General features: G+C 44.0%; 1 protein-coding gene across 1 annotated transcript; it reads right to left on the reverse strand.

The window, feature by feature from the left end:
- Nucleotides 1-77: 77 nt before the first annotated feature.
- On the reverse strand, nt 78-26,507 carry LOC139409597 (GTP binding protein 6 (putative)). Its single transcript, XM_071155002.1, has 10 exons — nt 25,734-26,507; nt 25,078-25,215; nt 24,834-24,904; nt 24,574-24,704; nt 15,570-15,640; nt 14,914-15,072; nt 11,917-12,125; nt 10,938-11,086; nt 9,155-9,307; nt 78-365 (listed from the first exon to the last, which is right to left on the reverse strand). The coding sequence occupies exons 1-10, from the start codon at nt 26,212-26,214 to the stop codon at nt 239-241; spliced, it is 1,689 nt and encodes a 562-aa protein (XP_071011103.1). The 5' UTR covers nt 26,215-26,507; the 3' UTR covers nt 78-238.
- Nucleotides 26,508-27,679: the final 1,172 nt, after the last annotated feature.

The following is a 27,679-nucleotide window of genomic DNA, read 5'->3' on the forward strand; positions in this document are numbered from 1 at the left end:
TTGAGACACCATAGCCATTATACAAGTATTTATTGTTGCTGTAGTGGGGACAGTAACAATACTCAAAAAATAAATACTTTATTAAGGAAAATGTTTTTATTTGTATGTTAAGCTAACATAAAACATTTTTGAAGTCTGCATTAAGGTGTCTGTAATATAATAAATGCATTTCTATTGCTGCGCGGTGGCTTCAATAAAGCCTCCTGTCAATCATCCAGGGTTTAGACCTGCAGTGTTTCTAACTACCTAAGAACATCTTCCTGTAGCGTCCGTACGCAGCAGCACTGATGATCACCTTGACGACAGCGGAACCTTCATCTGGGTTAACGTCCACTTCCTGAACTGTTGCCTCCTTGTACAGCCAGCTGGAAACACACGAAGGAGAAGTTAATAACTTTATTTATATTGCGCTTTTCAATACAAGTAACAAAGTGATTGACATCATAGTGGCTCATAGGGAGATGAATGGTCAACAGTGGCCTGCCAGAGGATCTCAGGCAGGCTGTGTCCTGGCTTATAGGGAGATGAATGGTCAACAGTGGCCTGCCAGAGGATCTCAGGCAGGCTGTGTCCTGGCTCGTTGGGAGATGAATGGTTAGAGATATAGAATGGGGGTAAATTAAGCCTTAAACATGATAAATATCATTGTAAAACCTATTCTGAAAGGCCCTCATTCCGACCTGAGTTAAGCATAAATGGAACGTCATTTCCTTTATATGCACTTTTCTCTCTGCGTATTCTGAAGTTGAACTAAAGCACGAGAACAGCATGTAATTCACCTGCTATTCACCCACTACTCAACCGCTATTCACCCACTACTCAACCGCTATTCACCTGCTATTCACCCACTACTCAACCGCTATTCACCTGCTATTCACCTACTACTCAACCGCTATTCACCCACTACTCAACCGCTATTCACCTGCTATTCACCCACTACTCAACCGCTATTCACCTGCTATTCAACCGCTATTCACCCACTACTCAACCGCTATTCACCCACTACTCAACCGCTATTCACCTGCTATTCACCCACTACTCAACCGCTATTCACCTGCTATTCACCCACTACTCAACCGCTATTCACCTGCTATTCAACCGCTATTCACCCACTACTCAACCGCTATTCACCCACTACTCAACCGCTATTCACCTGCTATTCACCCACTACTCAACCGCTATTCACCTGCTATTCACCTACTACTCAACCGCTATTCACCCACTACTCAACCGCTATTCACCTGCTATTCACCCACTACTCAACCGCTATTCACCTGCTATTCAACCGCTATTCACCCACTACTCAACCGCTATTCACCCACTACTCAACCGCTATTCACCTGCTATTCACCCACTACTCAACCGCTATTCACCTGCTATTCACCCACTACTCAAACGCTATTCACCCACTACTCAACCGCTATTCACCTGCTATTCACCCACTACTCAACCGCTATTCACCCACTACTCAAACGCTATTCACCCACTACTCAACCGCTATTCACCCACTACTCAACCGCTATTCACCCACTACTCAACCGCTATTCACCCACTACTCAACCGCTATTCACCCACTACTCACCCGCTATTCACCCACTACTCACCTGCTATTCACCCACTACTCACCTGCTATTCACCCGCTATTCACCTGCTATTCACCCACTACTCAACCGCTATTCACCTGCTATTCACCCACTACTCACCCGCTATTCACCCACTACTCAACCGCTATTCACCTGCTTTTCACCCGCTATTCACCCACTACTCAACCGCTATTCACCTGCTATTCACCCACTACTCACCCGCTATTCACCCACTACTCAACCGCTATTCACCTGCTATTCACCCGCTATTCACCTGCTATTCACCCACTACTCAACCGCTATTCACCCACTACTCAACCGCTATTCACCTGCTATTCACCCACTACTCACCCACTACTCAACCGCTATTCACCTGCTATTCACCCGCTATTCACCTGCTATTCACCCACTACTCAACCGCTATTCACCCACTACTCAACCGCTATTCACCTGCTATTCACCCGCTATTCACCCACTACTCAACCGCTATTCACCTGCTATTCACCCACTACTCACCCGCTATTCACCCACTACTCAACCGCTATTCACCTGCTATTCACCCGCTATTCACCTGCTATTCACCCACTACTCACCCGCTATTCACCCACTATTCACCCGCTATTCACCTGCTATTCACCTGCTATTCACCCGCTATTCACCCACTACTCACCCGCTATTCACCCACTACTCAACCGCTATTCACCTGCTATTCACCCACTACTCACCCGCTATTCACCCACTACTCAACCGCTATTCACCTGCTATTCACCCGCTATTCACCTGCTATTCACCCACTACTCAACCGCTATTTACCTGCTATTCACCCACTACTCACCCGCTATTCACCCACTACTCAACCGCTATTCACCTGCTATTCACCCACTACTCACCCGCTATTCACCTGCTATTCACCCACTACTCAACCGCTATTCACCTGCTAATCATTTGGGGGTGGAGATCAAATAAATTACGTGTGGTGGAGGCGTGTCTACAGATACACTGTATTAATGGAGGTGTGTCTACTGATACACTGTATTAATGGAGATGTGGAGGAGGTGTGTCTACAGATACACTGTATTAATGGAGGTGTGTCTACAGATACACTGTATTAATGGAGGTGTGGAGGAGGTGTGTCTACTGATACACTGTATTAATGGAGGTGTGTCTATAGATACACTGTATTAATGGAGGTGTGGAGGAGGTGTGTCTACTGATACACTGTATTAATGGAGGTGTGGAGGAGGTGTGTCTACAGATACACTGTATTAATGGAGGTGTGTCTACAGATACACTGTATTAATGGAGGTGTGTCTACAGATACACTGTATTAATGGAGGTGTGGAGGAGGTGTGTCTACTGATACACTGTATTAATGGAGGTGTGTCTACAGATACACTGTATTAATGGAGGTGTGTCTACAGATACACTGTATTAATGGAGGTGTGGAGGAGGTGTGTCTACTGATACACTGTATTAATGGAGGTGTGTCTACAGATACACTGTATTAATGGAGGTGTGTCTACTGATACACTGTATTAATGGAGGTGTGTCTACAGATACACTGTATTAATGGAGGTGTGTCTACAGATACACTGTATTAATGGAGGTGTGTCTACAGATACACTGTATTAATGGAGGTGTGTCTACTGATACACTGTATTAATGGAGGTGTGTCTATAGATACACTGTATTAATGGAGGTGTGTCTACTGATACACTGTATTAATGGAGGTGTGTCTACAGATACACTGTATTAATGGAGGTGTGTCTACTGATACAATGTATTAATGGAGGTGTGTCTACTGATACACTGTATTAATGGAGGTGTGTCTACTGATACACTGTATTAATGGAGGTGTGTCTACTGATACACTGTATTAATGGAGGTGTGTCTATAGATACACTGTATTAATGGAGGTGTGTCTACTGATACACTGTATTAATGGAGGTGTGTCTATAGATACACTGTATTAATGGAGGTGTGTCTACTGATACACTGTATTAATGGAGGTGTGTCTACTGATACACTGTATTAATGGAGGTGTGTCTACTGATACACTGTATTAATGGAGGCGTGTCTATAGATACACTGTATTAATGGAGGTGTGTCTACTGATACACTGTATTAATGGAGGTGTGTCTACTGATACACTGTATTAATGGAGGTGTGTCTACATATACACTGTATTAATGGAGGTGTGGAGGAGGTGTGTCTACTGATACACTGTATTAATGGAGGTGTGTCTACTGATACACTGTATTAATGGAGGTGTGTCTATAGATACACTGTATTAATGGAGGTGTGGAGGAGGTGTGTCTACAGATACACTGTATTAATGGAGGTGTGTCTACTGATACACTGTATTAATGGAGGTGTGTCTATAGATACACTGTATTAATGGAGGTGTGGAGGAGGTGTGTCTACAGATACACTGTATTAATGGAGGTGTGGAGGAGGTGTGTCTACTGATACACTGTATTAATGGAGGTGTGGAGGAGGTGTGTCTACAGATACACTGTATTAATGGAGGCGTGTCTACAGATACACTGTATTAATGGAGGTGTGTCTACAGATATGCCGCATTAAATGAGACACCATTCTCCATGCACCGTTATTTACAACTTCATAAGAGCTATTGATAAGTGCTATTGATAAGAGCTAGGTAAATGATCCCTTTGGAGAAGGGGATTGTAAATATAAATTACACTTGTTGTAGATATATTTGACCTTACAATAGCTGGAGACAAATGTGAAACCAGTCATACAGTGCATTTGGAAAGTATTCAGACCCCTTGACATAAAAAATAAAAAATTACGTTACAGCCTTATTCTAAAATTAATTAAATTGTTTTTTCCCCCTCATCAAATGACACACAATACCCCATAATGACAAAGCAAAAACTGGTTATTAGAATTTTTTGCAAATGTAATAAAATTATATAAAGTTAAATATCATATTTACATAAGTAGTCAGACTATTTACTTAGTACTTTGTTGAAGCACCTTTGGAAGAGATTACAGCCTTTAGTTTTCTCGGGAATGACGCTACAAGCTTGGCACACCTGTATTTGGGGAGGTTCTCCTATTCTTCTCTGCAGATCCTCTCAAGCTCTGTCAGGTTCGATGGAGAGCGTTGCAGCACAGCTATTTTCAGGTCTCCAGAGATGTTATATCGGGTTGGTGCCAGATTTCCTCTAGACGTGATGCTTGGCATTCAGGCCAAAGAGTTAAATCTTGGTTTCATCAGACCAGAGAATCTTGTTTCTCATGGTCAGAGTCCTTTAGGTGAATTTTGGCAAACTCCAAGCGGGCTGTCATGTGCCTTTTACTGAGGAGAGGCTTCTGTCTGGCCACTCTACCATAAAGGCCTGATTGGTCGAGTGCTGCAGAGATGGTTGTCCTCCTGGAAGGTTCTCCCTGACACCCTCTCCCTAGCTCTACAACTGGGAGGCTCTATAGACAACCCTGACACCTTCTCCCTAGCTCTACAACTGGGAGGCTCTATAGACCAACCTGACACCCTCTCCCTAGCTCTACAACTGGGAGGCTCTAATGAAAGGAAAGAATATAACCTAAGGCTTGTATTTCTGTGTGTTTATTATATTATAATTAAGTCTATGATTTGATAGAGCAGTCTGAGCGATGGAAGGCAGCAGCAGGTTTCCTTGGGCACAGGGACTATGGTGGTCCGCTTGAAACATGTAGGTTATTACAGACTCGGTCAGGGAGAGGTTGAAGATGTCAGTGAAAACACTTGCCAGTCGGTCCACCCATGCTCTGACTACACATCTGCCCTGGAGTTGCCGTACATGTCAACTTGGTGATATTATGGTGTATGGGGAGAATGCAACCACATATGATAACAAGCTCATAAGGCAGGTGTTCATAACAATCAACCAACACAACACTCATTGACAAGAAATGCCATCAACTTACTGGGCCTTCACATATGATAAGAATTGCACCTCCTCAATGTCAAAGCCATCCTGAATCTCCCAGAACTATCTTCGATAGGCACACTTCACCATGAGCCCTCCCCTCTGGCAGTTAATAATGACAGAGACATGGAACTGCACTGCCACGTGTCAGGAGGCCATTCAACAGGAGGCCATTCAACAGGAAGCCATTCAACAGGAAGCCATTCAACAGGAGGCCATTCAACAGCCGAAATGCCATCTGTAAAATGCTGGAGTGCATTGTCCTCATCTGTACCTATTTTGCTACCACCCATAGCTGGCCAGACCATGTTTCATCTGAACTGGACTAGCTACCACCCATAGCTGGCCAGACCATGCAATACCTGAACTGGACTCACATGAGCTCTCATGCCAGGTCTCTGTGTGTAAAATAAAAAGTGGTTAATGTGAACCTAACACACAGCTAAAACATGTAAAGAAAGCAATCCAATATTATTTGTTGCCTAGACTTTACTGCAAATGACACTCAAGTCTTGAGAAAAAAATATACACTAATATTGCAGTTAACCATGACAGCCTTTATAATAGAACGCCTGTTACCACAACAGCCTTTATAATAGAATGCTTTTTACCATGACAGCCTTTATAATAGAACGCTTGTTACCACGACAGCCTTTATAATAGAACGCTTTTTACCATGACAGCCTTTATAATAGAACGCTTGTTACCACGACAGCCTTTATAATAGAACGCTTGTTACCACAACAGCCTTTATAATAGAACGCTTGTTACCATGACAGCCTTTATAATAGAACGCTTGTTACCATGACAGCCTTTATAATAGAACGCTTGTTACCATGACAGCCTTTATAATAGAACGCTTGTTACCACGACAGCCTTTATAATAGAACGCTTGTTACCACAACAGCCTTTATAATAGAACGCTTGTTACCACGACAGCCTTTATAATAGGATGCTTGTTACCATGACAGCCTTTATAATAGAACGCTTGTTACCACGACAGCCTTTATAATAGAACGCTTGTTACCACAACAGCCTTTATAATAGAACGCTTGTTACCATGACAGCCTTTATAATAGAATGCTTGTTACCATGACAGCCTTTATAATAGAATGCTTGTTACCATGACAGCCTTTATAATAGAACGCTTGTTACCATGACAGCCTTTATAATAGAACGCTTGTTACCATGACAGCCTTTATAATAGAATGCTTGTTACCATGACAGCCTTTATAATAGAACGCTTGTTACCATGACAGCCTTTATAATAGAATGCTTGTTACCATGACAGCCTTTATAATAGAACGCTTGTTACCATGACAGCCTTTATAATAGGATGCTTGTTACCATGACAGCCTTTATAATAGAACGCTTGTTACCATGACAGCCTTTATAATAGAACGCTTTTTACCATGACAGCCTTTATAATAGAACGCTTGTTACCATGACAGCCTTTATAATAGAATGCTTGTTACCATGACAGCCTTTATAATAGAATGCTTGTTACCACGACAGCATTTATAATAGAACGCTTTTTACCATGACAGCCTTTATAATAGAACGCTTTTTACCATGACAGCCTTTATAATAGAACGCTTGTTACCATGACAGCCTTTATAATAGAACGCTTGTTACCACGACAGCCTTTAGAATAGAACGCTTGTTACCATGACAGCCTTTATAATAGAATGCTTGTTACCATGACAGCCTTTATAATAGAATGCTTGTTACCATGACAGCCTTTATAATAGAACGCTTTTTACCATGACAGCCTTTATAATAGAATGCTTTTTACCATGACAGCCTTTATAATAGAACGCTTGTTACCATGACAGCCTTTATAATAGAACGCTTGTTACCACGACAGCCTTTATAATAGAACGCTTGTTACCATGACAGCCTTTATAATAGAACGCTTGTTACCACGACAGCCTTTATAATGGAACGCTTGTTACCATGACAGCCTTTATAATAGAACGCTTGTTACCACGACAGCCTTTATAATAGAACGCTTTTTACCATGACAGCCTTTATAATAGAACGCTTGTTACCATGACAGCCTTTATAATAGAACGCTTGTTACCATGACAGCCTTTATAATAGAACGCTTGTTACCACGACAGCCTTTATAATAGAAAGCTTGTTACCATGACAGCCTTTATAATAGAACGCTTGTTACCATGACAGCCTTTATAATAGAACGCTTGTTACCACGACAGCCTTTATAATAGAACGCTTGTTACCATGACAGCCTTTATAATAGAACGCTTGTTACCATGACAGCCTTTATAATAGAACGCTTGTTGCCACAACAGCCTTTATAATAGAACGCTTGTTACCACAACAGCATTTATAATAGAACGCTTGTTACCATGACAGCCTGTATAATAATTTCACACCATAAACTAAATTATTTGATCAGTTAAATTGGCTAATGTTGCGCAACATTTTTCTGGCTAGCTAACAGAGAATTCGATCCAGCTAGCAAGATACTTAACAATGCTAACAATACTTGTCCACCACTTTCTTCCTCACCTCAAACTTTCCAAATGCCAGTTGTTTTTCAGTACCAGCTCATGAAGTAGGCTTCGTCACATTCTCAACCCCCGGTCTCCATGGTCAAGCTTCTCATCTACCTCTTCGTTACCGTTCAGGGGACGCGCTGCTGTAACTGGCAAACTGCCTTTCCTCTCTCCCGCTCTTTCCAGAGCGCGTTGATACTGGAACTACCAAATTGATTGTCTCGTGTTTCTTCAGTCGCGTGCTGCGCTGCATTCTGTTGTTATGTGATTGAATGGCTGAGCCTTGCTCCAAACGCGCATCACCCGTTCGCTTACAGCCAGTAGTGATCCAAAGCCCCCCCCATCCCCTGTTTCTCATGGACTGAGTGTCTTTTGGAGCCTTATGGCAAACTCCAAGTGGGCTGTCATGTGCATTTTACTGAGGAGTGGCTTCCAACTGGCCACTTTACCATAAAGGCCTGATTGGTGGAGTGCTGCAGAGATGGCTGTCCTTCTGGAAGGTTCTCCCATCTCCACAGAGGAACTCTGGAGCTCTGTCACCTCCCTGACCAAGGCCCTTCTCCCCTGATTGCTCCGTTTGGCCGGGCGGCCAGCTCTAGGAAGAGTCTTGGTGGTTCCAAACTTCTTCCATTTAAGAATGATGGAGGCCCCTGTGTTCTTGGGGACCTTCAATGCTGCAGAAATGTTTTGGTACCCTTCCCCAGATCTGTGCCTCTACACATCCTGTCTCGGAGCTCTACGGACAATTCATTCTACTTATGTATACTTATGTAAATAAGGTATTTCTGTTTTACGTTTTGAATACATTTGCAAAAAAATCTAAAAACCTGTTTTCACTTCATCATTATGGGGTACTGTGTGTGGATTGCTGAGAATTTAAAAAATCCATATTAAATCCACAATGTGGAAAAAGTCAAGGGGTCTGAATACTTTCTGAATTCACCGTACTTACTGTATATACTGAAGAAGAAGAAGCAGAAGAAGCAGAAGAAGAAAAATCAGAAGAAGTGGACATGTAATGTCATATGAATAAGGTTGTTCAAAGTGACTGCTACTGTACTGTAGCAGTCACTCACAGTATGTGGCTTGATTCCAATACTTTTAACCTTACCTTAACTGGGAGCTGCTGAGGTCCACAGGGAGAGTCAGGGCCTGTTTCCCTGTAGATCTCATTATAGCTTCTTCTACGACTATCTTCAGCTCCTCCAGACCCTGTCCTCTCAGAGCAGAGATAGGCAGGCTGTTGGGCTCAGAGGGCTCATAGCTGAGGAGGACAACATATCCATGTAATGAATGATAAGAACGTATATATGGATAAACAGCATAGTCACATATACATCTGGCAGACTTTAGTTTCTCCCCTCAACAGGCTTTAGTTCCTCCCCACAACAGACTTTAGTTCCATCCCCTCAACAGGCTTTAGTTCCATCCCCTCAACAGACTTTAGTTCCATCCCCTCAACAGACTTTAGTTCCATCCCCTCAACAGACTTTAGTTCCATCCCCTCAACAGACTTTAGTTCCTCCCCTCAACAGGCTTTAGTTCCTCCCCTCAACAGGCTTTAGTTCCTCCCCTCAACAGGCTTTAGTTCCTCCCCTCAACAGGCTTTAGTTCCATCCCCTCAACAGGCTTTAGTTCCTCCCCTCAACAGACTTTAGTTCCATCCCCTCAACAGACTTTAGTTCCTCCCCTCAACAGGCTTTAGTTCCATCCCCTCAACAGGCTTTAGTTCCTCCCCTCAACAGGCTTTAGTTCCTCCCCTCAACAGACGTTAGTTCCATCCCCTCAACAGACTTTAGTTCCATCCCCTCAACAGGCTTTAGTTCCTCCCCTCAACAGGCTTTAGTTCCTCCCCTCAACAGGCTTTAGTTCCATCCCCTCAACAGGCTTTAGTTCCTCCCCTCAACAGGCTTTAGTTCCTCCCCTCAACAGACTTTAGTTCCTCCCCTCAACAGGCTTTAGTTCCTCCCCTCAACAGACTTTAGTTCCTCCCCTCAACAGGCTTTAGTTCCATCCCCTCAACAGACTTTAGTTCCTCCCCTTAACAGGCTTTAGTTCCATCCCCTCAACAGACTTTAGTTCCTCCCCTCAACATGCTTTAGTTCCTCCCCTCAACAGACTTTAGTTCCTCCCCTCAACATGCTTTAGTTCCTCCCCTCAACATGCTTTAGTTCCTCCCCTCAACATACTTTATTTTGCATCTCACCGAAGTGTTTGAGTGTGTTGATCTAACCGTTCTAACTACTTGTGGACCAAAAGTCCCCACAAGAATAGTGGGGTTTAGGGTCAAGGTTAGAATTAGAATTAAGTTCAGGGTTAGGAGCTAGGGTTAGGAGCTAGGGTTGGGTTTAGGGTTAGGAGCTAGGGTTAGGAGCTAGGGTTAGGAGCTAGGGTTGGGTTTAGGGTTAGGAGCTAGGGTTAGTTTAAGGGTTAGGAGCTAGGGTTAGTTTTAGGGTTAGGAGCTAGGGTTGGGTTTAGGGTTAGGAGCTAGGGTTGGGTTTAGGGTTAGGAGCTAAGGTTGGGTTTAGGGTTAAGACCTAGGGTTAGTTTTAGGGTTAGGATCTAGGGTTAAGAGCTAGGGTTAGGCGCTAGGGTTAGTTTTAGGGTTAGGAGCTAGGGTTGGGTTTAAGGTTAGACTTTCAGGTTAAGGTTAGGATTAGGGTACGGGTTAGGAGCTAGGGTTGGGTTTAAGGTTAGACTTTCAGGTTAAGGTTAGGATTAGGGTATGGGTTAGGAGCTAGGGTTGGGTTTAAGGTTAGACTTTCAGGTTAAGGTTAGGATTAGGGTACGGGTTAGGGTTATGTTCAGGGAAAATAGGATTTTGAATGGGACTGAATTGTGTGTCCCCACAAGGTTAGCTGTACAAGACTGTATGTGAATGTTATTCTCCTCACCTGTCCACCAGATCAATCTTATTATGGACTTCTACGATGGAGCTCAGCAGTCTGTCTGGGATCTGAAGGTTCCTCAGGACATTCAACACATTCTCCTTCTGGTTCACAGTCTCTGGGTGGCTGATGTCTCTCACATGAACTATCAGGTCCTGGGGACAGAACGAGGAGAAAGAACACTATCTATACAGCAGTATGTGGACACCCCTTCAAATTAGTGGATTCTGCTATTTCAGCCACGCCTGTTGTTGACTGGTGTGTAAAATCGAGCACACAGCCATGCGATCTCCATAGACAAACATTGGCAGTAGAATGGCCACGTTGAAAGCTGAGTGACTTTCAACGTGGCATCGTCACAGGATGCCATCTTTCCAACAAGTCAGTTAATCACATTTCTGCCCTGCTAGAGCTGCCCTGTCAACTGCAAGTGGTGTTAATGTGAAGTAGAAACGTCTAGGAGCAACAACGTCTCAGCCACAAAGTGGTAGGCCACACAAGCTCACAGAACTGGACCGGCAAGTCCTGAAGCGCGTAGAGCGTAATAATTGTCTGTCCTCGGTTGCATCACGACCGAGTTACAAACAGCCTCTGGAAGCAACGTCAGCACAAGAACCTTTCGGGAGCTTCATGAAATGGGTTTCCGTGGCCTAGCAGCCGCACACAAGCCTAAGATCAACATGTGCAATACCAAGCGTCAGCTGGAGTGGTGATACGCTCACTGCCATTGGACTCTGGAGCAGTGGAAACGTGTTCTCTGGAGTGATGAATCACTTCACCATCTGGCAGTCCGGTTAATTAATCAGGGTTTGGCGGATGCCAGGAGAACATTACCTGCCCCATAGTGGAGGAGGAATAATGGTCTGGGGCTGTTTTTCATGGTTATGGTTAGGCCCCTTAGTTCCAGTGAAGGGAAAATGTAACGCTATGGAACACCTTTGGGATGAATTGTAAACATTTTGAAATGAAAAGTGTTGTAACATACAGAGTGAGTGACGTCATCCAGCGTGGCGGAGAAGGAGTCTATGAGCCGGTGAGGAAGCTGGGACAGGAAGCCGATGGTGTCCACGTAAAGCACAGTCATGTGACTAGGCAGCGTGCCGGCGTGCACCGTGACGTCCAGCGTGGCAAACAGCTGATCTCTAGGCTGCAGCGCAGCGTCACCAGTCAACGCCTTGATCAGAGTCGTCTTACCTGGAGGAGGGATAGGAGTTTAACAGTAATGAACAGGCAGAAGAGACAATATTTTAATTAGATATTAAATAAGTGCTTCTGGAGGTGTAATAGTCAGTAAATAAGAGTGACTACACAGTCCCCAAATCCAGAACAGTCTATGGGAGGAGCACAGTACTACATAGAGCCATGACTACACAGTCCCCAAATCCAGAACAGTCTATGGGAGGAGCACAGTACTACATAGAGCCATGACTACACAGTCCCCAAATCCAGAACAGACTATGGGAGGAGCACAGTACTACATAGAGCCATGACTACACAGTCCCCAAATCCAGAACAGACTATGGGAGGAGCACAGTACTACATAGAGCCATGACTACATGGAACTCTATTCCACAGTACTACATAGAGCCATGACTACATGGAACTCTATTCCACAGTACTACATAGAGCCATGACTACATGGAACTCTCTTCTACATCAATCAATCAATCACATTTATTTTATATAGCCCTTCGTACATCAGCTGATATCTCAAAGTGCTGTACAGAAACCCAGCCTAAAACCCCAAACAGCAAGCAATGCAGGTGAAGAAGCACATCAGGTAACTGATGCAGCAGGAGAATCAGATTTATAAATACAGATACAAATACACCTTATGGAACAGCGGGGACTGTGAAGCAACACAAACGTTGGCACAGACACATGCTTACACACGTAACCGACACACACACGATAACAGTATTGTATTGTAGATATGTGGTAGTAGAGTAGTGGTCTGAGGGAGCACACTTAATGTATTGTGAAATCTGTTGTGAAATGTATTATAATGTTTTTTAAATTGTTTATAACTTCCTTAATGTTGCTGGACCCCAGGAAGAGTAGCTGCTGCCTTGACAGGAACTTATGGGGATCCATAATTAACCCAGGAAGAGTAGCTGCTGCCTTGGCAGGAACTAATGGGAATCTATAATAAACCCCAGGAAGAGTAGCTGCTGCCTTGGCAGGAACTAATGGGGACCCATAATAAACCCCAGGAAGAGTAGCTGCTGCCTTGGCAGGAACTAATGGGGATCCATAATAAACCCCAAGAAGAGTAGCTGTTGCCTTGGCAGGAACTAATGGGGATCCATAATAAACCCCAGGAAGAGTAGCTGTTGCCTTGGCAGGAACTAATGGGGATCCATAATAAACCCCAGGAAGAGTAGCTGCTGCCTTGGCAGGAACTAATGGGGATCCATAATAAACCCCAGGAAGAGTAGCTGCTGCCTTGGCAGGAACTAATGGGGATCCATAATAAACCCCAAGAAGAGTAGCTGTTGCCTTGGCAGGAACTAATGGGGATCCATAATAAACCCCAGGAAGAGTAGCTGCTGCCTTGGCAGGAACTAATGGGGATCCATAATAAACCCCAGGAAGAGTAGCTGCTGCCTTGACAGGAACTAATGGGGATCCATAATAAACCCCAGGAAGAGTAGCTGCTGCCTTGACAGGAACTAATGGGGATCCATAATAAACCCCAGGAAGAGTAGCTGTTGCCTTGGCAGGAACTAATGGGGATCCATAATAAACCCCAGGAAGAGTAGCTGCTGCCTTGGCAGGAACTAACGGGGATCCATAATAAACCCCAGGAAGAGTAGCTGCTGCCTTGGCAGGAACTAATGGGGATCCATAATAAACCCCAGGAAGAGTAGCTGCTGCCTTGGCAGGAAGTAATGTGGATCCATAATAAACCCCAGGAAGAGTAGCTGCTGCCTTGGCAGGAACTAATGGGGATCCATAATAAACTCCAGGAAGAGTAGCTGCTGCCTTGACAGGAACTAATGGGGATCCATAATAAACCCCAGGAAGAGTAGCTGCTGCCTTGGCAGGAACTAATGGGGATCCATAATAAACCCCAGGAAGAGTAGCTGCTGCCTTGGCAGGAACTAATGGGGATCCATAATAAACCCCAGGAAGAGTAGCTGCTGCCTTGACAGGAACTAATGGGGATCCATAATAAACCCCAGGAAGAGTAGCTGCTGCCTTGGCAGGAACTAATGGGGATCTATAATTAACCCCAGGAAGAGTAGCTGCTGCCTTGGCAGGAACTAATGGGGATCTATAATTAACCCCAGGAAGAGTAGCTGCTGCCTTGACAGGAACTAATGGGGATCCATAATAAACCCCAGGAAGAGTAGCTGCTGCCTTGGCAAGAACTAATGGGGATCCATAATAAACCCCAGGAAGAGTAGCTGCTGCCTTGACAGGAACTAATGGGGATCCATAATAAACCCCAGGAAGAGTAGCTGCTGCCTTGACAGGAACTAATGGGGATCCATAATACATTTTTGATACCATTCCATTGATTCCGCTCCAGCCATTACCACAAGCCAGTTCACCCTAATGAAGGTGCCACCAACCTCCTGTGCCCACAATCCCCTGTCTCTCACCACAGTTGGTATAGCCCATAACCCCGTCTCTCACCACAGTTTGTATAGCCCATAACCTTGTCTCTCACCACAGTTGGTATAGCCCATAACCCCATCTCTCACCACAGTTGGTATAGCCCATAACCCCATCTCTCACCACAGTTGGTATAGCCCATAACCCGTCTCTCACCACAGTTGGTATAGCCCATAACCCCGTCTCTCACCACAGTTGGTATAGCCCATAACCCCGTCTCTCACCACAGTTGGTATAGCCCATAACCCCGTCTCTCACCACAGTTGGTATAGCCCATAACCCCGTCTCTCACCACAGTTGTTAATGCCCATAACCCCTGTCTCTCACCCCAGTTGGTATAGTCCATAACCACGCATCTCACCACAGTTGGTATAGCCCATAACAGAGATGATGGGGAAGTCTCTGTTTTTGCGTTGGGAGCGGAGCAGGTGTCTCTTCCTCCTCAGATGTTGCAGAGCAGAGCAGATCTTCAGCTCTCTCTCCTGCAAAACTCTCTGCTGTACCTCCATCAGCGTCTCACCTAGAGACAGGGAGGGGTTAGTCACCTAGAGACAGGGAGGGAGGGGTTAGTCACGTAGAGACAGGGAGGGAGGGGTTAGTCACCTAGAGACAGAGAGGGACGGGTTAGTCACCTAGAGACAGGGAGGGAGGGGTTAGTAACCTAGAGACAGGGAGGGAGGGGTTAGTCACCAAGAGACAGGGAGGGAGGGGTTAGTCACCTAGAGACAGGGAGGGAGGGGTTAGTCGCCTAGAGACAGGGAGGGGGGGGGGGGGGGGGTTAGTCACCGAGAGACAGGGAGGGAGGGGTTAGTCGCCTAGACAACAGGGAAGGAGGGGTTAGTCACCGAGAGACAGGGAGGGAGGGGTTAGTCGCCTCGACAACAGGGAGGGAGGGGTTAGTCACCTAGACAAAGGAATTTAACTGGTGCTCTTATACAGACTAACTTACAGTACAGTAAGTGAGGAAGCAGAGACATCCACAGGTTCCCAGGAGCAGCCATATTCCTGTAGGCTTACCTGAACCCATAATGTATCTGGAGCCCCCACCCTGCTGGTCCAAGTTGGCCACTTCATTTCTCAAACGGGATCTGTCAGAAGAACACATTGTGTACATGTTGGAAAACACCATGTTCAATAGTATTTCAGTGTTCAAAACAGTTAAGAATCTGTTTCAATGGAGGTGCATTAAAATGACACTAGTGGGTGCTGTGGATCACATACTGGAAAAATCTACTTTACCACATATTATCCATTATATTTACCAGATACTCTAACAGCCGCTTTAACAATGAAAATAAATGTCTTGGAAGGCAGTCGGGAGGAGGCTCAGATCAGGAAAAACCATGCTATGTGTGTGAACAACAGGCACAACGCTTTTCACTAGTTACCACAGCTACAAAGTCCAAATTCATTTGCTTTTTGGTCTTAATTTAAGGTTAGGGTTGAGGTTAGGGTTGAGGTTAGGGTTGAGGTTAGGGGTGAGGTTAGGGTTGAGGTTAGGGTTGAGGTTAGGGGTGAGGTTAGGGTTGAGGTTAGGTTTGAGGTTAGGGTTGAGGTTAGGGTTGAGGTTAGGGGTGAGGTTAGGGTTGAGGTTAGGGTTGAGGTTAGGGTTGAGGTTAGGGTTGAGGTCAGGCATAAGGGGAAAATAAGCTGTTACCCACAAGGAGTACAGAGTGGACAGGCACATAGACAATTAACCCACTCATTTTATGACCCTCTAGTTAAAACCAAGATACCATTTTTACCAATAGGTGAGGTGGTCCCAGAAAGGGCAGTCCCCTGTAACTGGGATGCTCCTTATTGACACATTCATAGTATCCTTTACATAGATGGGATGCTCCTTATTAACACATTCATAGTATCCTTTGCATAGATGGGATGCTCCTTATTAACACATTCATAGTATCCTTTACATAGATGGGATGCTCCTTGTTAACACATTCATAGTATCCTTTACATAGACGGGATGCTCCTTATTAACACATTCATAGTATCCTTTACATAGACGGGATGCTCCTTATCGACACATTCATAGTATCCTTTACATAGAACGGGATGCTCCTTATTGACACATTCATAGTATCCTTTACATAGATGAGATGCTCCGTATTAACACATTCATAGTATCCTTTACATAGACGGGATGCTCCTTATTAACACATTCATAGTATCCTTTACATAGACGGGATGCTCCTTATTAACACATTCATAGTATCCTTTACATAGACGGGATGCTCCTTATTAACACATTCATAGTATCCTTTACATAGACGGGATGCTCCTTATTAACACATTCATAGTATCCTTTACATAGACGGGATGCTCCTTATTAACACATTCATAGTATCCTTTATATAGACGGGATGCTCCTTATTAACACATTCATAGTATCCTTTACATAGACGGGATGCTCCTTATTAACACATTCATAGTATCCTTTACAAAGATGGGATGCTCCTTATTAACACATTCATAGTATCCTTTACAAAGATGGGATGCTCCTTATTAACACATTCATAGTATCCTTTACAAAGATGGGATGCTCCTTATTAACACATTCATAGTATCCTTTATATAGACGGGATGCTCCTTATTAACACATTCATAGTATCCTTTATATAGACGGGATGCTCCTTATTAACACATTCATAGTATCCTTTAACAAGATGGGATGCTCCTTATTAACACATTCATAGTATCCTTTACATAGATGGGATGCTTCGTATTGACACATTCATAGTATCATTTACATAGATGGGATGCTTCGTATTGACACATTCATAGTATCCTTTACATAGATGGGATGCTTCTTATTGACACATTCATAGTATCCTTTACATATACAGGATGCTTCGTATTGACACATTCATAGTATCCTTTACATAGATGGGATACTTCGTATTGACACATTCATAGTATCCTTTACATAGATGGGATGCTTCTTATTGACACATTCATAGTATCCTTTACATAGATGGGATGCTCCTTATTAACACATTAATAGTATCCTTTACATAACTGGGATGCTTCTGAGATAAGGGGTTGAGAAAGGAGTCAATATACTCTACCACATTACATGTATTTTAAACAATGGGACAGTCAGGGGGTATCTGGAAGGGAACCGTCCATAAACCTGGGTCCTTATGTCTTTTAAACAATGGGACAGTCAGGGGGTATCTGGAAGGGAACCGTCCATAAACCTGGGTCCTTATGTCTTTCAAACAATGGGACAGTCAGGGGGTATCTGGAAGGGAACCGTCCATAAACCTGGGTCCTTATGTCTTTTAAACAATGGGATAGTCAGGGGGTATCTGGAAGGGAACCGTCCATAAACCTGGGTCCTTATGTCTTTTAAACAATGGGACAGTCAGGGGGTATCTGGAAGGGAACCGTCCATAAACCTGGGTCCTTATGTCTTTTAAACAATGGGACAGCCAGCGGGTATCTGGAAGGGAACCGTCCATAAACCTGGGTCCTTATGTCTTTTAAACAATGGGACAGTCAGGGGGTATCTGGAAGGGAACCGTCCATAAACCTGGGTCCTTATGTCTTTTAAACAATGGGACAGTCAGGGGAGGGGGTATCTGGAAGGGAACCGTCCATAAACCTGGGTCCTTATGTCTTTCAAACAATGGGTAGAACTTTCTCGCTGTAGACCATACGTTTGTTTAGATGAAATATATTTATCTTTTATAATTTCTCTAATCTTCCTCTGAGTTTCAAGCTGTAAGGAATGTGGGAGTAATACACTGCTCAAAAAAATAAAGGGAACACTAAAATAACACATCCTAGATCTGAATGAATGAAATATTCTTATTAAATACTTTTTTCTTTACATAGTTGAATGTGCTGACAACAAAATCACGCAAAAATTATCAATGGAAATCAAATGTATCAACCCATGGAGGTCTGGTTTGGAGTCACACTCAAAATTAAAGTGGAAAACCACACTACAGGCTGATCCAACTTTGATGTAATGTCCTTAAAACAAGTCAAAATGAGGCTCAGTAGTGTGTGTGGCCTCCACGTGCCTGTATGACCTCCCTACAACGCCTGGGCATGCTCCTGATGAGGTGGTGGATGGTCTCCTGAGGGATCTCCTCCCAGACCTGGACTAAAGCATCCGCCAACTCCTGCACAGTCTGTGGTGCAACGTGGCGTTGGTGGATGGGGCGAGACATGATATCCCAGATGTGCTCAATTGGATTCAGGTCTGGGGAACGGGCGGGCCAGTCCATAGCATCAATGCCTTCCTCTTGAAGAAACTGCTGACACACTCCAGCCACATGAGGTCTAGCATTGTCTTGCATTAGGAGGAACCTGGGGCCAACCACACCATATGGTCTCAAGGGGTCTGAGGATCTCATCTCGGTACCTAATGGCAGTCAGGCTACCTCTGGCGAGCACATGGAGGGCTGTGCGGCCCCCCAAAGAAATGCCACCCCACACCATGACTGACCCACCGCCAACCGGTCATGCTGGAGGATGTTGCAGGCAGCAGAACGTTCTCCACGGCGTCTCCAGACTCTGTCACGTGCTCAGTGTGAACCTGCTTTCATCTGTGAAGAGCACAGGGCGCCAGTGGCGAATTTGCCAATCTTGTTGTTCTCTGGCAAATGCCAAACGTCCTGCACGGTGTTGGGCTGTAAGCACAACCCCCACCTGTGGACGCCGGGCCCTCATACCACGCTCATGGAGTCTGTTTCTGACCGTTTGAGCAGACACATGCACATTTGTGGCCTGCTGGAGGTCATTTTGCAGGGCTCTGGCAGTGCTCCTCCTTGCACAAAGGCGGAGGTAGCGGTCCTCCTGCTGGGTTGTTGCCCTCCTACGGCCTCCTCCACGTCTCCTGATGTACTGGCCTGTCTCCTGGTAGCGCCTCCATGCTCTGGACACTACACTGACAGACATAGCAAACCTTCTTGCCACAGCTCGCATTGATGTGCCATCCTGGATGAGCTGCACTACCTGAGCCACTTGTGTGGGTTGTAGACTCCGTCTCATGCTACCACTAGAGTGAAAGCACCGCCAGCATTCAAAAGTGACCAAAACATCAGCCAGGAAGTATAGGAACTGAGAAGTGGTCTGTGGTCACCACCTGCAAAACCACTCCTTTATTGGGGGTGTCTTACTAATTCCCTATAATTTCTACCTGTTGTCTATTCCATTTGCACATCAGCATGTGAAATTTATTGTCAATCAGTTTTGCTTCCTAAGTGGACAGTTTGATTTCACAGAAGTGTGATTGACTTGGAGTTACATTGTGTTGTTTCAGTGTTCCCTTTATTTTTTTGAGCAGTGTATATAGTGCTGAACATTGTTCAATTGTCTGTTTGCCTCTATTAAATATTGTGTTTTATCCAAAATAAATCTTTTTGAATCCTTATCCGCTGGTTTAATCACTTATGTCCTGATTTTTCCTTCAATTCTTGAACGCTATCTGTTCTTTCTCAGTCCTTATCCACTTTTCTATGAGATCCGAGAACAGGCTTCTATGGCCTGCCTAAAGAGCCTTTGTATTGGCTGAGAGAGAGTCCAAATCGGGTTCCCATTTTGATCTTTTTATAAATGGTATTGAATCTGTAGTTAAATGATCCAACATTTTCATACGTCTGTGATATGAATGTCCCTTCTCAGAGCCTCCCTGTCCGTCGCTGAAGGTATAGGAATAAAAGTGAGTCCCCTCTCAAGCAAACCCCTATCTGACTCTCGTAATGTAAATGTCAGAGACTAATTCAGAATATTAGACTGGGTGGGGGCAGGTTCTCCCAACCTCTAGTTTAACTGTTTAAGCCATGACTCTGATCATCTGATCTGCAGTATTCGCAGTCCAATGGACCAGATCACGAGATTCCACCCTGAAATTACGCTCATGCACCCCAGTGTCATGACGCTGGCCTGGGGGTAGGTTTATGACCGTCATAAATACCTCTCCCCCTTTTTCCTCTCTCTACCCTACTGATGTGACTATTGAAAATCCCTTGGTTAACATAGAGATTCTGGGAACATCAGAAGCTGGGGAGAAATTAGACATATTTTGGTAATCCAACCAGTTGAACGTATGCGTTGGTACTTAATGAGTATGATGTCAGTTCGGTTGTCATCTGAGACATTCTCATCAATGATAGGATGACATAAAAGGTACAGTGGAAAGTCTACACATTATAGTTATCAGATTCAGATTCTAGTTATCAGCCGCTATAAACGTGAGCTAGGAGAGGACAGACAGAGTATCCCGTCGACGACACTACAACGTATCCTGTTCCCGTTCAGAGACACTCTTCAAAGGACTCTGTTGGGCAACACGGCCTTCCATCTACCACCAACCTATTTAAGCGCAGCTCAGAGTAAATATATTTTCCTTTCCCAAATAGGCGGTAATTTAGAATGCACAAGATTCTGTATTTACGATAGAGTGGCTGCCTACGGCCCGATAGAGACATCGCTTCTCCCTTTGTTCTTCAGTCTTCCCGCTCTTTCACTCAAACCCAACCCACTTTCTTTGCGTAGTCATATCTGTTACGTCCGCTAGGGACGTCTTCCTTTATGACATAATTTGTAATCAAGTTATGATTCATTCTGTGTATATGTAATTCTGTGTGATTAGTTAGGTATTTAATAAATAAATAATTAAACCCAATTTTGTATTGCTGATTCAACTTGTTAGCCAGGGTTCGTGAAGATAACCAAGAATTTACAACTTTCAGATGAGACTGAGATGAGACTTTCTAATCGACCTGGCCGGGGTATCCTGGAAGGATATTGACCTCATCCCGTCAGTAGAGGATGCCTGGATATTTTTTAAAAATGCCTTCCTAACCATCTTAAATAAACATGCCCCATTCAAGAAATTTAGAACCAGGAACAGATATAGCCCTTGGTTCTCCCCAGACCTGACTGCCCTTAACCAACACAAAAACATCCTATGGCGTTCTGCATTAGCATCGAACAGCCCCCGTGATATGCAGCTGTTCAGGGAAGCTAGAAACCATTATACACAGGCAGTTAGAAAAGCCAAGGCTAGCTTTTTCAAGCAGAAATTTACTTCTTGCAACACTAACTCAAAAAAGTTCTGGGACACTGTAAAGTCCATGGAGAATAAGAACACCTCCTCCCAGCTGCCCACTGCACTGAAGATAGGAAACACTGTCACCACTGATAAATCCACCATAATTGAAAATTTCAATAAGCATTTTTCTACTGCTGGCCATGCTTTCCACCTGGCTACTCCTACCCCTGTCAACAGCACTGCACCCCCAACAGCAACTCGCCCAAGCCTTCCCCATTTCTCCTTCTCCCAAATCCATTCAGCTGATGTTCTGAAAGAGCTGCAAAATCTGGACCCCTACAAATCAGCCGGGCTAGACAATCTGGACCCTTTCTTTCTAAAATTATCTGCCGAAATTGTTGCCACCCCTATTACTAGCCTGTTCAACCTCTCTTTCGTGTCGTCTGAGATTCCCAAAGATTGGAAAGCAGCTGCGGTCATCCCCCTCTTCAAAGGGGGGGACACTCTTGACCCAAACTGCTACAGACCTATATCTATCCTACCATGCCTTTCTAAGGTCTTCGAAAGCCAAGTCAACAAACAGATTACCGACCATTTTGAATCTCACCATACCTTCTCTGCTATGCAATCTGGTTTCTCAAATGATTGCCTCGCCTGGTTCACCAACTACTTCTCTGATAGAGTTCAGTGTGTCAAATCGGAGGGTCTGTTGTCCGGACCTCTGGCAGTCTCTATGGGGGTGCCACAGGGTTCAATTCTTGGACCGACTCTCTTCTCTGTATACATCAATGAGGTCGCTCTTGCTGCTGGTGAGTCTCTGATCCACCTCTACGCAGACGACACCATTCTGTATACTTCCGGCCCTTCTTTGGACACTGTGTTAACAACCCTCCAGGCAAGCTTCAATGCCATACAACTCTCCTTCCGTGGCCTCCAATTGCTCTTAAATACAAGTAAAACTAAATGCATGCTCTTCAACCGATCGCTACCTGCACCTACCCGCCTGTCCAACATCACTACTCTGGACGGCTCTGACTTAGAATACGTGGACAACTACAAATACTTAGGTGTCTGGTTAGACTGTAAACTCTCCTTCCAGACCCATATCAAACATCTCCAATCCAAAGTTAAATCTAGAATTGGCTTCCTATTTCGCAACAAAGCATCCTTCACTCATGCTGCCAAACATACCCTTGTAAAACTGACCATCCTACCAATACCCTACTCAACAAATTGGATGCAGTCTATCACAGTGCAATCCGTTTTGTCACCAAAGCCCCATATACTACCCACCATTGCGACCTGTACGCTCTCGTTGGCTGGCCCTCGCTTCATACTCGTCGCCAAACCCACTGGCTCCATGTCATCTACAAGACCCTGCTAGGTAAAGTCCCCCCTTATCTCAGCTCGCTGGTCACCATAGCATCTCCCACCTGTAGCACACGCTCCAGCAGGTATATCTCTCTAGTCACCCCCAAAACCAATTCTTTCTTTGGCCGCCTCTCTTTCCAGTTCTCTGCTGCCAATGACTGGAACGAACTACAAAAATCTCTGAAACTGGAAACACTTATCTCCCTCACTAGCTTTAAGCACCAACTGTCAGAGCAGCTCACAGATTACTGCACCTGTACATAGCCCACCTATAATTTAGCCCTATCAACTACCTCTTTCCCAACTGTATTTAATTTATTTATTTTGCTCCTTTGCACCCCATTATTTTTATTTCTACTTTGCACATTCTTCCATTGCAAAACTACCATTCCAGTGTTTTACTTGCTATATTGTATTTACCTTGCCACCAAGGCCTTTTTTGCCTTTACCTCCCTTCTCACCTCATTTGCTCACATTGTATATAGACTTGTTTATACTGTATTATTGACTGTATGTTTGTTTTACTCCATGTGTAACTCTGTGTTGTTGTATCTGTCGAACTGCTTTGCTTTATCTTGGCCAGGTCGCAGTTGTAAATGAGAACTTGTTCTCAACTTGCCTACCTGGTTAAATAAAGGTAAAATAAAAATAAATAAAATAAATAAAACTGAAATAAGGTGACGATTAATATTGACTGCTATTGATGTACAATATTACTAGGTCTTTAAGAGTTTTTTCGGAAGATAGGTCTGTAATTTTTTTATCATAGGTACACTTCAACTGTGAGAGACGGAATCTAAAACAAAAATCCAGAAAATCACATTGTATGATTTTTAAGTAATTAATTTGGATAGAATTTAAAACCACATGACAATGATTTTAAGATACAAAGTGTATTATAAATTAAATGAAACTGTTTCACAAAAATGTGCATATGAAAACCATAACTGGCACGCAGATCGGTAGAAATGGTCAGATATATTGTCATTCCACATGAGAAAGGTTGCCAACTCCTCGTGTAGACTATTTGCGTCAACTTCAGGAGAGTAATGGCAGAATCGGAGAGAGGCAGCAGGAGCAGGAGGAGAATAGTTGGGTCAGGTTAAGGTTTTATTCTTCTGGGTATCTCGAACTCTTGCGCCCTCGAGGCATCAAACAGTAAGCTTAAAGCATCAGACAAACTCAAAGCACATCGTTGATCATATTAAAACAAATTGGCTGTGTCTATATATGGTAAAATACATGTTTAAAAATGTTGAGCAATCGATTGGTCGAAGGAATAGACGACTTTCGGTCAACCAAGATTTTTTTTTCTTCTTTCAGGTACAGCCCTACCAGGATGTTTTGTGTCCTACTTATATCAGTACACTCATAACAACCTAATCATTCCGAGAGTTCTATTCGATCAAATAAGCCACTCGTAGCAAATAAGCCATTCCAATTTCTGTTAACCAAATTCGCCATTCATTGACCTCCATACAAAATCTCCTTGATTGGTGTGCGAAAACACCACCTGCTGGATAAGACAGATTTTGGGCTCAGTAATCCCTCTCGCTTCGCCTCTACCTTTCTGACTTTATACATTGTATTATATTAGTATGAATACTTGGGTGATATATAGGTAAAATACTAGGACGCTACCTGAGCAGTGGAATCTCAGCCAAGGAGACCTGTAGCTTGGCCTCCTTGGTTCTGGCATTACAGCGGAAGATATGGAGAACCACAGAGTATCTGTCAAACACCTTCACCCCCCACGCCTCCTCAAACTCTTTCTGAAAGGAAAACATACTATCAGAGTCAAGTCTATGCAGCCATATGCCATATTGTGACAGGTCTATGGGACAATAAAGACTCAATCTACACTGTAGTGCATGGGTAAAGCTCTCGTCTCCCACTCTCACCTCTGAGGCAGGGGACAGACGCTCCACATTGACAAACACAGCAGTTACTCCCGGAGTTCTTCTGATTCTCTCTGAAAAAAAAAAAAAATCACAATAGGATTCTGGACTCAATACAGTAATGCTAAATAGTGACTCACATTACATATCACCAAACATTGCCTGTCAAATCGTGTCAGGGAGAGAGAACAGACTTCATGAAACAGGGTTAGGGCGAGGGTAAGTTATGGGGTTAAAACAGGCAGACCTGTGAGCGTCTGGAAGTTGCCTTTGCCAAAGATCATCTTTTTCTCTGGTGTCTTGGTGGAGAGGATGATCTTGTCGATGACACTCCAGTTGTGTAGAGTGTTGACCAAACCCACTGCCTCCGCCATCATCAGATTGGCTGTGAAAGAGACACATGACAGAACTGCTTCGTCCCAAATGGCCTCCTACAATGTTCTATTTTTGACCAAGGTCCATAGGAGGACCCCGGGAAACAGGGTGTCATTTGGAACTCATTATGACATGGGTGGGTATAATTTGTGGGACATTCCAACAGGAATCTGTTCCAAAAACGTTGTAAATAACAAGGTTGTTAACAAACAACGTGTACAAAGTTGTATAGCGGCAGAATAAGATACCGGGTAGGGAGTGGGCTACGTTTATTCCAGAAAATGTCTGTCCTCACTCTGGTAGCCGATGGACAAACATTAATTAAGAACAAGCTACGTGGTGAGTTGATGCCTATTCGTCAACTAGTTGAATTGATCATGCCACTCTGTATGCGTTGTTTGTTGGCAACCTTGTACTTTACGAAGTTTTTGGAACAGATTCCTGTTGGAACATTCCACAAATTATACCCACCCTAATGACATAACTGCCTTACATGGTTTAATGGCCAGCTCCTGAGTTTCCACTAACCTGTGGTAAGGTACTGCTTCCTGCTTCCCCATTTCACATCAGGATGGACGATGAAGATGCGGTGGTCTCCCTCTCCGACCATAGGGATCTGGTGCTGAAACAGCTCATCTATCTCACTGTCATCTATATAATCGTCCTCCTCCCTGCCCAGGCTTTCATGTCCTGGGGTATGGTCGTCATCCCTAATTTTCAGCTGGTATGTTGACAGTGAAAAGCGTCTGTGTTGTAAGGGGATAGATGTCTGCCATGACACTGTTGTAGCTCTGTGACGTTGAAGCCCATATTGTGAGATATACTGATATGATGATTGATTGACATGATGTGATCTCTTATGGCATTTATAACTTGTTAGTAACTTAAGCCAGTTCTCTGCGCAGTAAAACTGCTGCTGCTTCAACTGTACACACCGTGAATAGGTCCTTTTGTGGAATAAACGTGTAACTACATTGTTACCTAACATACAATACTTTATGGTTGACATGATAACGGTTTCCTAACGTTAGCTAGTAGCCTAGCTATGTAGCGAACTAGCTAGCTACCGTTAGCCAGCTAACGTTGCCACTAACAATGTCACTGGGAAGTGAGTGAGACCAAAACAACGCATTATTACTACAGTTCTAGGAAATTAGCTACAAAACCTTTTCGCAATATTGAATCATTGCTGAAAATGCAATCAATTCTGATGACAGAAGCGACTTATGGAAAAGGTCTAAAATAATTTGCTGGTGTTGTTTTGAAGCTGCACATGTCGACTAGACATTTCCGGTATCACATGCTTTATTTCTGTTTCTGAAAGCAGACAGCATCTCCTGGTGGACAACGTGTGGCAGAGAAGGCGCAATACCTCAGCCAACCACAGACATTAAAACCAGGGTGTTAGCCATGTTATTTGCATCACACCGACTGAAGTGCTTCCTGACACAGCTTCCTGGTAAAATGATAAAAAGCAGTCGTTCAAATATAAGAAGCTTCCATGATTATTTCATTCCTATGTAGGCCACTCCAGATTGTCACATAAACCACGTTTCCATCCACAGTTTGTATGTGAATAAAGTCATCCTCTATTAAAAAGGATCATGACAGATGGGATCATAGCCGTAGGAAGTAGGGGTGCTGACAGTGCTGCAGCACCCACTGTAAAATCAGATATTAATATTTAATGAGAAATGTCTTCAGTAAAGTAGTGTACTGGGTCTTTACTAGTCCTGTGTTAAAGTAGTGTACTGGGTCTTTTACTAGTCCTTTACTAGTCCTGTGTTAAAGTAGTGTACTGGGTCTTTACTAGTCCTGTGTTAAAGTAGTGTACTGGGTCTTTACTAGTCCTGTATTAAAGTAGTGTACTGGGTCTTTACTAGTCCTCTATTAAAGTAGTGTACTGGGTCTTTACTAGTCCTGTGTTAAAGTAGTGTACTGGGTCTTTAGTAGTCCTGTGTTAAAGTAGTGTACTGGGTCTTTACTAGTCCTGTATTAAAGTAGTGTACTGGGTCTTTACTAGTCCTGTATTAAATGAGTTTTTCCCCACAAAAGGGCTTTATTGCAGACAGAAATACTCCTCAGTTTCATCAGCTGTCCGGGTGGCCGGTCTCAGACGATCCCACAGGTGAAGAAGCTGTATGTGGAGGTCCTGGGCTGGCATGGTTACTTACACATGGTCTGCAGTTGTGAGTCCGGTTGGACGTACTGTCAAATTCTCTAAAATGTTGTTGGAGGCGTTTTATGGTAGAGAAATTAACATAACATTTTCTGGTAACAGCTCTGGTGGACATTGCTGCTGTCAGCATGCCAATTGCACACTCCCTTAACCCTTGAGACATCTGTGGCATTGTGTTGTGCAACAAATCTACATATTTTATTTATTGTCCCCAGCACAAGGTGTACCTGTGTGATGATCATGCTGTTTAATCAGCTTCTTGATATGCTACACCTGTCAGGTGGATGGATGATAC

This window comes from Oncorhynchus clarkii, chromosome 5, assembly GCF_045791955.1.
Source record: "Oncorhynchus clarkii lewisi isolate Uvic-CL-2024 chromosome 5, UVic_Ocla_1.0, whole genome shotgun sequence".
Classification (NCBI taxonomy): Eukaryota; Metazoa; Chordata; class Actinopteri; order Salmoniformes; family Salmonidae; genus Oncorhynchus; species Oncorhynchus clarkii.